The following is a 14796-nucleotide window of genomic DNA, read 5'->3' on the forward strand; positions in this document are numbered from 1 at the left end:
AGCGGAACACGCCATCTACGAACAACCTTGCGGTTTGTTCGCCCGTTACAGTGACGGGAACTGGAGCAAGATGTACCATCTTGCTCAGCCGACACACGAACACCAAAATCCCGGTGTTGCCGTGTCCGTCGGCGGGAAGCCCAAAGATGAAGTCAAGACTCATCGACTTCCAACAATCAGCCGGTACGGGCAGGCTCTGTAGTGGAGCCGAAGAGTGCCCTGCGGGTTTGACCCGCTGACATGTTTCACATGTCTTGACGTATCGGGCGACCCACTTGTACATGTGGGTCCACCAGAAGGACTGAGAGACCGACAGAAAGGTCTTCTCGCGGCCCAAGTGGCCGCTGGAGGGCGCGTCATGCGCCTCCGCGAGGATGTCGAACTTCAGATCCTCGTCGTTGGGTACAACCACCCGTGGAGAATCAGTGGGCTCCACCCGATAATAGAGGAGGCCCTCCTTCAACTCATATCGGTGGAGCCGTGAGCGCTGTCGCGACGAGAGCCAGTCGGACTTCGCGCTCGTTCCGGCCTTAAGGAACTTGACGATAGGCGCGACAGCCTCATCGTCCCGATACGCCATGCGTATCCGATCATATAGATCCGTTGTCACCCGCGTGATGTGGGCCAACTCATAGTCGGGACGCCGAGAGAGGGCGTCCGCAAGCACGTTGAGCTTGCCCGGCTTGTATTCGACGCGGAAGTTGTATTCCGCGAAGAAGGACAGCCACCTCGCCATCCTTTGGGAGAGGTGAGGCGAGTTAGTCGCCGTCCTCAAGGACGCGTGGTCTGTGTAGATCACAAAGGGCCTAGAGCCCAGAAGGTGAGCACGGAACTTTACAAGGGCATATTTCATTGCCAGGAGCTCCTTGTCATGGACAGGGTAGTTCCGTTCGGCGGCTTTGAGCTGCCTGGCCTGGAACGAGATGACTCGTTCATGTCCAGCCGTGTCGGCCTCCAGCAATGCACACCCGAAGGCGTAATCGGAGGAATCGCAGACGACGCTAAACGGCTTCGTCTCGTCCGGCAGAGCCAGGACAGGGGCCTCTTGGAGACTGGCCTTGATGCTGTCAAAAGCATCCTGGTGCTCTTGTTCCCAGCGCCAGTCGACGTCCTTCTGAAGGAGGCTCGACAAGGGCTTAGCGAAGCCCGCGTACCCAGCGCTGTACTTGTGAAGGTAGTTGGCCAAACCCAACCACTTTCGAAGATCCTTCTGGGATCGGGGCGTCGGCCATGCTGCTATGGCCTTGACCTTGTCTGGGTCAGCCCGAACGCCCACGTTGCTTACGAAGCAACCGAGAACTTTGATCTCTGGTGACGCGAAAACGCACTTGTCGATGTTGGCGTAGAGCTTGTTCGCTCGCATCACGTCCAACACTCGACGGAGGTGTCCTAGATGCACCTTCATGGCCGTCTTGCCTCCCTCGGCACGGCTATGGACGAATATGTCGTCGAAGTACGTCTGTACGAAGGTACGCAAAGGGCGGAACAATTGCGTCACCAGGCGATTGAACGTCGCCGGGGCGTTAGACAAGCCCTGCGGCATGACGAGCCACTCCCAAAGCATGCCGCTTGGAGTGCTTACCGCGGTGAGCGGGATGTCACTCTCTCGCATCAGGATTTGGTAGTATCCGTCTACCAAATCCAGCGCACTGTACAGTACGCTCCCGGCCATGTTGTTCAACAACACATCCTTTCGTGGGATCGGTGTTTGGGCCGGCACCGTTGCGTTGTTCAGCTTGTTATAAGCGTGAACGAGACGCCACTTTCCGTTCGGCTTCCGAGCGCAGAAAGTCGGCGTCGAGTGCGGGGATTTCGATTCCCGCACCATGCCTGCCTTCGCTTTCGCGGCGAAGAAGGCATCAATGACCTCGCACTGTTCGCGCGGGAGAGGCCATTGCCTCGTGACACAATACTTTGTGCCGGGCACGAGATCTATCTCGTGCCGTACGCCTCGATCCGGTGGGAGTTGGGTCGGTGGGTGTTTGTTCACCACGTCCGCATACTCCGTCACCAAAGGATACACCGGATCCTTGGGGTTCTTGAGAATCTCAGAACCTAAGCGCGCCTGACGCTGCTTGTTCATGTCTTCCAGGACGTTCTCGTCCAAGACAGAGGAGGAGTTCAGCTCCTCCTGAGTGGTCTCAGGTCTCATGAGCACCATCTCAGCAATCTCTCCAGCCTTGAGGTTGGCCAGGAAAGACTCAGCCGTCATTTCCTCGAGGTTCAGTATCTCTGCAACCTCTGGCAACGGTTCCAAGTGGACACCAGATGCCTTGACGGGTAAACCTGTCTCGCCATCGAAGAAGTGATAACACTCTTCCACCGGCCTTGTCGGAGGAGCCCGTGCCCTGGACTCCGAGTCGCTTGAGGCGACGTCGATCGGAGCGAAGTTCGGATCCGACTTGAGGCGGCGGCGGCGTCTTTGTCGACGGCGTCTGTGAAGGGGAGCTTTGCTGCCCACGTCGAGGGATGTCGTCGCTACGACATCCGAGGCACTCGTGGCCTCGTGTGGTACTGTTGTACCCACACAGGAAGCGTGTTCAACGCCTTCCTCTTCAGTTAAGGTATGGGCGACCGCGTGTGGCACTGTGTTACCCACACAGGAAGCGTATCCGACGTCTTCCTCTTCAGTTAAGGTCTGGGCGACCGTGAGTGGAACTCTGTTACCCACTCTGAACACGCTGTTCTCAGTGTTCATGACAGCTGCAGCTGTCTGCGGAACTAAGTTACCCGCCTGTGGACCTAAGTTATCCACTTGGCCAGCGCCTCTTCTGGGCGCGGCCACCATCAAAACATCCTCGGAGTCGTCATATACGTCGACGACTCCCAAGCATCTGCCAGATGCTTTGGTACCCTGGCAGCCCTCTCGGGCGCCCCGGGTCCTGACAGAGGTGGGAACATGACTCACCAATGCTCTGTCGGACTGCGCAGGGCAACTGGCACCGATTGCCTTGCCTCGCCAGTCGACCCAGGGCTCGTGCTTCTCAAGCCAGGGCATGCCCAGGATCATATCATATGGATCAATATCGAAAACAGTGAGCTGTTCGAGGCTGTCAAAGTCTTCAAAATTTACGGCCAGATCCACTTGGACGTTGGGGACAGTGACGACCTTCCCGTCGGCCAGTCGCACTGACACCGTCCCGTTGCCCTTGCTTTCTCTCAAAGCTTCGGACAACTTGTTGCTGTTACGAGCAACCGTCTGGCGGCGTGCAAAATTCTTCGACGCCCCAGAGTCAATCAAGATTCTAAAGGGATGATCGTATCCCCGTACACATCCGTGTACTACGAGCAACCCGCCGCTGCTCTTCGCCGATTCGAGAGTGCGAAGACTCTCAGGGGCTAAGTCCCCGTGGTACGCGCCACCCGCGCACCCATCACGATTACTTAGTTCTTCGCCCCTACTGGTTCCCTGCGTTCCCCTGTCCCCGGGATCCTGGCTTCTGCCAGCGACCCTTGAGGACGGGCTTGGGGAAGGACCGTCTGCGGAGTCTTTCCGCGGGACAGTCGCGCTTGAAGTGGCCCATCTTCCCACAGCCGAAGCAGCGGATGTCACGCTGTTGGGCGGACCCGAGTTCCATGAGACCTGGTCCGTTGGGGCTTGTTCGACCGGGAGCCGACAAGGAGCTCCCAGGCCACGCTGAGGCCGGCGTACGCGCCTGGCGATGGCTGTACTCTTCTTGAAGAGCCACTTGAATCGCCTCTTCAAGGGTGCCTGCCTGCACCCGGAACAGCTGAGTGCGTGCGGGGCCCACTCGAAGGCCGTCCATGAGCACAGTCATCTTGATGTGTTCATTGAGTGGGTTTCCCACTAGGGACGCCGTGAGCTCCCGTATCTCTTGCACATACTCGTGCAGTTCGCGCCTTCCTTGTTTACACGCGAGGAAGCGCGAACGCTGGCGGTACTCGTAGTTCGCCGGGAGGAACGCGGCTCGGAGCTGTTCGCACAGCTGAGCCCAGGATGTGAAACATCCAGGGGATGTTGCTTCTCGAGTGTACACCCAACTCTTAGCACGACCGCTAAGGTTGGAGAGTGCAAAAGCAACACGCAGTTGCTCGGTCGAGATCAGAGCCGCGTCCATCGCGAGCTCTACTTCTCGGACCCAGAAGTGAATGTTCTCGCCTTCCTTCCCTTCATACGGCTTTACCTTCAGCCGTATTGGCTTCGGGTGAGGCGGATTTGCTTCCGCCGCCGGAGCCTGCAGGTTCTCCCGCACATGCGCGATGAGGCCCTGCTCGTACGCGTCGAATGCATTGACGCGCTCGAGCTGCTCAGCCGGTGTTGACACCACCAGGCTCCGCAGGGCCTCCATCCCGAAGATGCCTGCCATCTTCCGAACCGACTCGAACTGAGAGTCGTTCAAATGGGAGAAGTCGTTCCTATCCATGGCAACGAACTTCGGAGGTTCAGGTAGTCTACCGGCGATGGCGTGGATTGACTACAAGTGCTACCAAGTGTGACGGGGTCACACAGCACCTTGCGCTAGAGGAAGTTATCTTCCGAGAGTTTACAAACTCTCAGTGAACGGCAGTTCACAGGTCCCCTCTTTTGTTAGAGGGAGCGAAGTGACCCAAATAAGGTAGATTGTAAACTGAGTTTATTTATAGGTAGGTTAAGTTTGGGTTTAATACAAACTGTTAGTTACCTATAGAAATGCAATGTCATTTAACCAATGGTTGGCTTTGAAGGACCTTGGTACCTTGTACCAAATATCTCGGAGTATGACGTGTCATACTCCTGAAGTGTGAAGTGTCACACTTCATGTAACCAGGGTACACTTAGGGCTACGTACCCTGTTACACTTTGGGTCAAAAATACACTATGTCAAGATCAGAACTTAAATTCTTGTTTATTATCCGTCTTCTATCCATAGGACCAGTGTTGGGTTCTGAGTGTTGCGCTCCGTGCTGTTAATAGGGTAATGTTACATAGATCAAGTTCCCATCTAGCACAAATCGAGTCTGTGTTGTCTGTACAGCCACAACGCAACAACATCGGGTAAAAGCCACTGGACTTGTTATCGTTAAAAATAAACTGTAGCCACGGAGAAGCTTGGGGTGTGATGGAAGAATGTGGGGTCAATTTTACGACCGGTATAACGGTTTACTGACTTCTGAATCGTAATCGACAAAAACAAAATTTCTTCGTTGGGAATGTGTAACAAGTCTTGTAACGCCTGCTTGACGGCGTGTCGTATAGCTGGTGACGTGCTGCGTTTGTGGCCCAGGTCCGTACGATACCGACTAGTAATAACGCCTGTTGGCTCGGTCACACTCTGTCTATATTTATTAATATCAACCCTATAAAACCGTACACTCGTTTGACCCGTAGTCGCCGCCCTTGGTGTACACAAACACCCGCACGACCACCGATCCAACTCGTTGTACGGACTCGACTCGCTGCTCCGCTGCTGAACGCAACAGAGGCTTCTCGCTTTCGTCTCCTTGGAGACTCTCAATCACTCTCAATCACCTCGGCCGTCCGTGCAACCGTCCTGCGCCGTCCCTAGAACCCGCACGTCACACTGCACAACCTCGCGAGCCCCGGTTGCTCACGAAGATGCTTCTAGTGCCCCGCACCGCCTAAACCCCAGCGCCCTGAATTACTCGTCCGCCTCAGTAGCACTCGACAGTGCTGCCACTGCCCTTCAGTGCCACACTTCTCGCTTACTCGTCCGTCTACTCGTGCCAGTCTTGGCCGACGTCTCGCACTATGTGCCGCACTCTGTCGTACGGCTCTGTCGCGTCGCTGGTGTCTCCCGTGCACCCGCGATCTCCAAACTGGTTGTGCTCGACACCGCCAATTCCGAACTGAGCTCTCCCCCTCTTAGCGCCGCCGGTCTTCGTTTTGGCCGCACGCCACACAGCTCGCACGATCCTGGTGCCGCCAATCTTCGTTTGGCCGCACGCCAGTCCGCAGCTGCTCACCTACCTCACTTCGTCCTACACTTCGGCACTCTGGCCGTACTCATCGACCTTCGCGCCGTCCGCAAGCGATCCACCGACGGTAATCCTCTGCTTATCGCGACTCTTCGCACTCCATCCAGGTTCGCCGACTTCGCCTCGCCCTTCTTCAACTTGGTCCCGTCCCACAAAGGTTCCACAGGCTTGCTGGATCCGCACTGCGTCACCACCACAGGCCCATCGCTCACTCCGGGCCACTGCTCTGTTACAAATGTATTCTGAGAGTCGGCCATTACCGAATATTCCCGTATGGCCCACACCAAAATGCACGGCACGTGCTCACTGTCCATCATCGTGGCTTCTTTCTGCGCGATTTCCATGAGCTTCACTAGAGCCGACGATACTGCCCTGATCAACAACGCTCATGGTTTGGATTCCGACAGTAGCAGAGGTATCACCTCTGATATCAAAGCTCGCCGTCTTAGGAGTGAAGCTACTCCGCCGATTGCCGCGTCTTATTACCTGATGCAGAAAGCGATGACACCTTCGACCCAATCGCAAATTGTACACCCCACGAAGAAGCATGCGCATGAGCCTACGCCCAAGTGGGCGAAAGCTGTCGGTGCTCTGGTTTCTCTTGGCTTGGTATCTGGAATTGGTGTTGCTTTATTTAAGTCATACCAAATGCCGGAAGATTCCATCAATAATACTCGCACAGAATCCACGTGAGTAAGTACAACCCCTGCGTCCCCCCAGCTTCTATATTCTCGAGAAAAAAACGGTATACTGTACATTAGAATTCGCGCTTCGGTGCTATGGATACAGCGAAACGAAGCCAGACTATATTTCGGTAAACCTGCTCTAAATAGCCTTGAGAAACATGATACCTCTCGTCTCGTACAGTACGAGTCGTACTACATGATACTATTGTAGTACATGTAGTAGTAGCTCGTATTACTCACGCCAACCGAGCTGGTTCCCAAGGATTACTTTACAGTCATCTTGATATTGCCGAAACGACAAATTTGATTCAAATGTATAAGGCATTTTTGTATGCAAATGTATGTGGTGGTAATACATGTGTACTGCATGTATTAATAGTTAGCGAATACATGCTCCCGATGCTATCAGCGGCTATAGCTGTAAAGTAGTCATTTTAATGCCGAAGTTGAATATACACCATCTATATTTAAAATTTACGTGTATAAGGTTACATGTTTGATTTGCTGCTAAATTAATGAGCAGCCAGAGGTGGATTTACAATAATCCGAACTCATAAAACCATGACCTTCGGCGTTTATCTACAGCTTCAACGCGATAAGTATAACCGATCTTTTCCTTTGATCTGATTAGGTTTAAAATTACTTGCTTTTACCTTGGATGACGGTGTGTTTCTCAAAAATCCAGAGCTGTTCTGTGCGAGTGCGCGGCTTTGTATTTTGATTGCTTCAACGTTAAGATTGGGCATTACATGTATTAGTGACGGCAGCGCTGGCTTTACGCTGGACTACTAGATTACGATAATAAATGATCTAATACAATGCTTGTGATGATGTATTCCGAAAACCGATTCATATATCTGTGCTTCACCTCGCAGCGCACTTCCAAACTCGCCGACAATACAGCTCGTCGTATTCGGAAGATGCATTTCGTAGATGCACTACTGCTGTATCTCCAGCTGCTGCTCGCTTCCGCACATGCCGGTACAATTAACCATGATCAAGTCCAGCCATTCGCCCAGCCCCTCCCAGTTACGATAAGTGAAAAGGCTACCGTCACTTTTAAACCGCAACTACTTGTTGCAGAAGGGTGCGCTTCATTTCCAGCTGTGAATGCTGCTGGTGAGGTTAGCGGAGGGCTCAAGGGGACGTAAGGCACGGAGGGCTGTACGGATGCACCGTTGGGGTCTCAAGTGTACGGTCGATCGAGATGGTACCGCGATAAATGGGCGATGGTGTTTGCGTGGTACTTTCCAAAAGGGTTTTGGAGTTATAAAGCAGTAAGTCGTCACTACTGGGCAAGTATGGTGCTGTGGCTTGATAATCCGGCGCTTGATTCACCCAAGATTATTGGTGCATCGCTGCAACAACAGCTCCTGAAAACGCGAGGGTTTAAAGGATCTTTGCTTACCGAACCGAGGGAACCATACTACAAGCAAACATACATTGATCCGATGTACTATGTTGGCACGCAGCGAATCCGTGGTAATAGAATTTCCTATCGACATTGGAATTTCACGATCATCCCAGGCTCAAACGAATCCATCCGGGTTTTCCACACATACTGGAACAGCTTTGAGTGGCTGGCCTTACAGTTTTCTAAAACGGACGGCCAGTACCAGGATCTCATCATGTGGGAACAACTTACGGACGAAGCGCGCAGCACTCATTACGGCGGATTTCGGCGAGTCAAAGGTCCCCTTTAGTGACAAAAATTTCGACGAGACACTCAAACTTGCGTGGCCGTTTTAGCTCCGCGTTCGGGTGCCTTAAAGCGAGGCGCGAGCACGAGTTTCACAGCTAGATGGCCATTTTCTACAAATGAGTCGGGAAATCTCAAGTCAGTTTATCAGCAAATACGCTTTGCTTACGTGCTTTGAATGAATCATAACGTTAATTGAAACTGAGCCGAAGATACAGTATGATACGAAAAAACGTTTGTGCTTAGACAAAATCTTATTTTTTTTAATGAACAAGGAAGGGTTGACTCGTGTCAACGATCCAGAATTGTACTTCTCGAAAAATCTCTATTTCCTTTGCGAATAATTATGTATGATTATTATCTACTCACCAGTTTTTTTAATCGTCCAGATAATAAGAATAAATTTGCATTATCCCACAATTTACTCTAATAATAAACATTTAAAAAAGAGAACGGTAGTTTGAGGACGATGACAATGTCAGAGATCGCGGCTAGTGGTGCCACATCGCTCTCCAAATGGCGAAATAATGGCGAGATTACGACGTCCAACTCGCACGAGTACACACTATGTCTGCTAGGTGACTGGGCCCCCATCAACATCACAAGAATAAACCCTATCTTGTCTCCAACTAGAGGAAATCCTAGTGAAGTATCGGCTGTGCACGAAGTATCGGTACATCTGGACTCTCCGATAGTTCAGGTTAGCTGCGGTTCCGGCTGGAGTTGTCTTCTATGTGAGGATGGACGAGCTTGTTCGCTCGGGGACAGCACATACGGACAGCTCGGACAGAGTCACGAGCGACCGTACGTTGGTACGCCGACGCCTTGTCCTCTCTGTACTGTTTACAGCCGCGACGACGTATAATTCGTTTGTCATGTGGAAGTGTCCACGGAGGATTTGTATTGGATGTCGGTGAGCTCTACATGTTTGGCTGTGGATCTTATGGACGTTTGGGTACTGGAAATGAAGCTAACACTAACGTTCCGACACTGGTAGCGATGAAATGGTCAGCTCTCCTTGCTGCGAACATAGTGCGTAAACCAACGAACAACTCTACGACGGATGAAGATGAGGACAAAGTGCGATTCAAGGACATTAGCTGCGGCGACCGACACACGTTGACACTCGCTGTTCGAATAACGCGAGCTAACTCGGATAGTTGGAGCATTTGTACGAAGACCAAAACGAGTATTATATCGTTTGGGGATGGAATGAATGGCCGACTCGGTCTGGGAGACGAGAAAGACCGACATGAAGGAGCTTTTTTGTCGACGTGGCTAGCAGCGTCAAGTGCCCCTGGTATTGGCATTCCTGGTAGCAATGGCTACATGGCTCCTCCGACAGTCACTGCTATCTGCGCTGGCAGTACTCACAACTTAGCTCTCTCAGCTAGCGGAAATGTCTTCTCTTGGGGGAATGGAGTCGATGGGCAGCTAGGCCATGGAGCTGCAGTAAGTGAGTGGGTGCCACGGCAACTCGATTTTTTCAAGGACTGATCGATAAGTGACATTTGCTGTGGGACATCGCACTCTATGGCTGTATCTCGATCTGGTGTCGTGTATACATGGGGGCGAGAGGCTGAAGGACAGTTGGGAATCGATTTGAAGGAAAATTCAACTGTCGGCGTGTGGGTCCCGCATCCTGTAACGATTCTAAAGAGCGCGACACATCGAGTCACGGTTCGGAGCATTGTAGCAAAGCACAACATGTCCTTGGTCCTTGGTGATAACGAGCGAGTGTTTGTGTGGGGTGACAACGCTCTTGGACAGCTAGGAATGCCCGTATCGGGTAACACTACACTCGGTACAAAGTCGGTTCTTTCCAAACCAAAACAGCTCTCGTACATGGATCTGCGCGGTTCTAAACCGGCTGCGTGTAACTTGTCGACTTCGATATCATGTGTTTCAAGCTTGCGTGAGCTCGTGGCCGCAGCGAAACCAGATCCGATTCGTCTAGGGTTGACTCGTCTCGACGCTGGAAATGGATTCACCATGTGGGTGTAGCGACGAAACCAGGAATCGGTACTACTACTAACGCTTTTGGTGGTGAAATAAGTGCCCCAGTTGCTTCTGAGGCCTTTCCAGAGACCAAAACAATTGCCCGTACGTGGAATTTCTCGTTGACGGATGAGTTACCGATATCGGCAATCCCATCTAGGGAATCTGCTTACTTTGAGTTCATGGCGAACTACAAAGTGTATTTGCGCCCGGCGATTCCAAGAAGACGTGATGAATGTGAAGAAGAGGACGAAATGGATAGGATTCGAAGCATGCAGAGACGACCTCCTTACCGCCGTGGTCGGAAGGGATCGACTACCAGCAAAAGGGGGAGTGTACCAACTATGGATCCAGAAACTCCATTCAGTACAGCCAACGGAGACTACGCTGACAATACGAGCGCTTGGAACTCTCAGGCGCAGGTGCAGGGAGTTGATGACATTCTCGTGAACCCAACTCTGAAGACCAGTATGACGCGACATTCTCTCAATCACGCTGCCAGCACTCGGTCAAATCCGTCAAAAGAAGAAGAGATCAGACGCGCTACCCCCAGAATTAACGATACCTATCAAAATTCAAAAGTCTAAAAGTGGATTGCCGACCATTCAACTGTGCCCACGAGAAGCTCAGTCGATTAATCAGAGTTTCTGATATATTGATTCGTTTTTAGAGAGCTTTTCTTAATAACCCTTTCGCTACCAGAATGTATCCTTTTACGTCGGCCATACTGAAATCAAGAAACGTTATTGTCGTATTTGGACCCCCACATGAAACTCGCCTGATGCTCTAACCAATCAAAGCGGGGCAAACCTCGCGCCACCCTATACGTACGTGACTTTCAAAGCTTCGTGCTACAGACCTAACACTAAATTCGATTGTTCTCCTTCCATGTCGTGTAACAAATAACAAGATGGTTTCGGCCCCAGCAAAGCTGCCGTGGTCAACGTGACGAACGATTGCAGCTCTTATCGGTAAGCGGTTCACGAAGTCGCCGTTGCGCCACCGTCTAAACGAACTCGGTTTACCTAATATCTGCCTGGAGGGCAGGATGCGGGGCATTTGAGTAGCTTTTTCGCGGCAGGTAGCTTTTGGCAACATGCTGAAGGCTCAAGATGATGTGCGGCGGTACAATTATCCATCCCTTGCTCCTTAAACATTTCAACGACCGCCACGGCTATTTCAGAGACGCACTACAAAACTCTGTGGGGGCTAGGGTGCCCAAGCACATTGGCGTTAATGGAAAAGAGGAAGGCCCTGCATACTGCTCGCTCGATCAGTTTATCCAATTCTAGGTGCAATAAAGCCGTAGAATGTGAATACCATGAAGGATAAGTCTCTGCGATCAGAAGGATGAAAAAGCTGGTACGAAATTGATTGTGGGTGTCAAGCCTGCGGTAAGCGAGGCGTCTTGCCCGGGCTGCTTGACAGTGTTACGACGGTTGAGACGGCAAAATTGCAAGGCTCTGGCACAGCATAGTAAAGACAGCGCCAGGCATGACCAACAACAATAAGCTAGAGATTGTGTACCTGATTGTACAACAAGCCAATACCGCTCGGACAAAGGCATCTGCAAAACTACACACCGCTTTCAGGAAACGTCCCTGTCCTAAAAAGCACGATAAAAAGAGAACGTTTAGCACCCGAGTACTGTAGTTACGTGTTATATCTCGATGCTACCCCTTTTCCTTGACGCAGCTCTTTTTAGAACGGGATCTGTGCTATGTAAATCGAAGAAGATCATTTCAGGTTCCCATCGACTGTGTAAACTTGCTTTGGCAAGTAAAATAAGTGATATTTTTGCTAGCACGTTCAGCCTTCCTGCTGACAGAGGTGAGGCTTAGCACCGTCAACAAGATGTGTACGCTTACAGAGCGCCACTTGGTGTGTCTCGCAACAATCCGTTTTTTGGGTGGGATATCTACCCTCGAATTTGCAAATTGTGCATTTGGGCTTTGCTCTGCTTCTGCCATTTAGGGTGGTCGATGCCTCCTTTGCAACACAAACCAGCGGCATCACAACAGGTCTTTCGGTCTCCCTTTCAATCGGATAGGATATCATTTCCGTCGTAAGTGATGAGGTTAATGCGTACACCATACCATCAGCACTATCAACGGACTTCTTCCAGTCCCCGTTGAAAAGCTCTCGCACAAGTGATCGAACAAATGTGCGGTGTTTGTCTCGCGCACTCGAGCTTGAACGATCACCACAATTCGTAGGGGAATCGCTCCTGCCGATTGCTAAATTATGGCACACGTATGCGCTGCATCTCGCTGTATCAATAATGACCATAGCTAACTTCTTGTGCCACTTTTCAAACGAGTGGCCATCGGCGAGCGAGAAACGACTGCAAAGCTGGCCGTGACGGTCAACACCTTGCATCGCCGAGTTGTACCACCAGATACAAGAAGGGGCAGAAAACGCAACCTTTGCCTCCTTGATTCGACGATACACGGTAGATGATGTAGACACGTCTGCATTGGAGACTACATTGACAATCAACCCGTCGACCCAAGATGCCGCAACTATACGTTTTTCCATACAAAGGCCTTGCTTCGCGAACCCTGGGTTTTTCGTATTTTTGTTTATCATCGTGAAGCGGGGAAAATGCTGGCTGGAGGAGTGACCGTGCCGCGTCCGTATAGGCCGACCGATTTCAAGCTTTCTAGTATTTGACACGACATGTTAAAGTTGTCGGTGTTCACGATTCGGCCAAAACCCTCGAGAGAAGATATTACTTCAAGTACATGAGATCGAGCTTCAGATGAACGCTCGGTCCTTTCAGCAAGCCGTGATAACTCTAACTCTGGAACGACTCCATTCAAGCGGTCCTGGATCTCTCGCTAGCGCAGTGTAGTTTGAAACTTGAGACGTACTAGGAGGTAGAACAGCAGCAAACATATAACTTGAAATGGTACTTTCCCGTAGGCTTTTGCGAATTGAAAACAATAAGATGCCTTGCGTTTTAAGGCGACACGCAATGCTAGCGTCATCTACTGCCACATTTCGCCCAAGAATAACATGACGCGAGCTTCGGGATTTGAGCATGATGATAAGGGGTCTTATTTGAGCTGCAGGATCTCGTTTGATGTCCATTGCGGTAACGTTTGACCGAAAGCACAAATTCTTGCGAATGTAAATGAATCTCTTCCACGTCATGACCAACGCCAAGTTTGTTGACGGAGATCCAGGAAAGATTGCTGCGTCGTCATCATCTATTCAGTAGTTCCTCATTTCGCCACTATCGAACAGAGCCATATACCAAAGAGTACCTAAACATTGTATCATTTCGTTTAGGCTAACTTCTTGAGAAGAAGGATTACCCCCAGCATCAGCGTAAGCATTCGTTCATTGGACCACTTGAATCCATAAATACAGAGGAATAAACGCAAAAATGACGCCGTTGCTGAGTGTTCAAAGTATTGGCGGATCTCTTCTCTTAGTTTGGTCAGCGTTGACCCGTCATCGTGAGTGTATAAGCCAGATAGCTGTCCCAGTGACCCAGATTTTGAAAACGTCATGGACTGAATTACCTCGATTTCTTCGGTACTTAGTACAATCAGCAATTCTTTCCGTCCACGAAATACAGACCACCCACTGTATCCCTGGTCATTTATTTCATCGTAGTCGTCTGAAACATCTGCGATGTTTGTGAGTTGGGGTGCAGCGCAGCATAGGGAGGTCCACGATTCTACAAACTGTAACGAGCCCTTCGGTAACGTTGCAAAGTTACGGATTCCTCTAGTAACGATCGACTCGGAAACGATGTGAACGTGGTTTTTTTTTGAAATGCAGTGCTAGTCCAACCAATTTGGAATGCAGCCGAAGGAACGGAAATATTGTCTGCATTTTTGCACTTTCAATGCCGTACCTTGTCACATGCCCCAGCAAATACGAGGTACCAGCTTCTCTATACAGTTTTTCCGGCATCCAAGCTTCTTTAGTAGGCGCAAACGCGACGGTAGCCTCCATGAACCTCTCTGCTGTCAAACGCGCCACACGTTTCAACTCGTCCTTCATGAGGACTGCTAACGTTTTTCGTTTGGGCTCGTCGCTGTGGATAACTTGCTCTTCTTCTTTGGAGCACTTGCTTTTGAAAAGGCAGAATTTCGCACTAGTCGACGGATCGGCGTTGGGCTCACTACTTAACAAAGTGACGGTGTTTGCCGCTTCCAGGTTTGGCGGAATTGACTCATAGCAGTGTTTGCTGCAATATGAGTTTTCACTAAAGTCTTCCATCAGCTGACTGTCAGGACTCCGGATGTGCAGCTATATGCTCACGTCATGTGAGCAGAAATGATGGATAAATTGCCCACATCGTGAGCATGCTATTTCCTTGGAGCAAGAAGTGTTACATACTGCGCAATTACGTGAAGCGTTGGCGACGACTGGACAAGGTGGCGTCGTACCCTTTGATGATGGTTGGTCCTCTCCAGTCGATACTGGGGGCGATACAAAACTATAGCCACGATTGCAACC

At 50.9% G+C, this 14796-nt stretch overlaps 1 protein-coding gene and 2 pseudogenes across 1 annotated transcript; 2 read left to right on the forward strand and 1 right to left on the reverse strand.

The window, feature by feature from the left end:
• Positions 1–5676: 5676 nt before the first annotated feature.
• On the reverse strand, positions 5677–6281 carry PITG_08938 (uncharacterized protein; the record flags this gene model as incomplete). The annotated part of the gene is made up of 2 exons (XM_002902936.1): positions 5677–5925; positions 6036–6281. The coding sequence occupies 2 exons, from the start codon at positions 6279–6281 to the stop codon at positions 5677–5679; spliced, it is 495 nt and encodes a 164-aa protein (XP_002902982.1).
• Positions 6282–7609: 1328 nt separating this feature from the next.
• On the forward strand, positions 7610–8392 carry PITG_22869 (annotated as a pseudogene; the record flags this gene model as incomplete).
• Positions 8393–8618: 226 nt separating this feature from the next.
• On the forward strand, positions 8619–10788 carry PITG_08939 (annotated as a pseudogene; the record flags this gene model as incomplete).
• Positions 10789–14796: the final 4008 nt, after the last annotated feature.

The sequence above is a fragment of the Phytophthora infestans genome, genomic scaffold (assembly GCF_000142945.1).
Source record: "Phytophthora infestans T30-4 supercont1.16 genomic scaffold, whole genome shotgun sequence".
Lineage (NCBI taxonomy): Eukaryota > Oomycota > Peronosporomycetes > Peronosporales > Peronosporaceae > Phytophthora > Phytophthora infestans.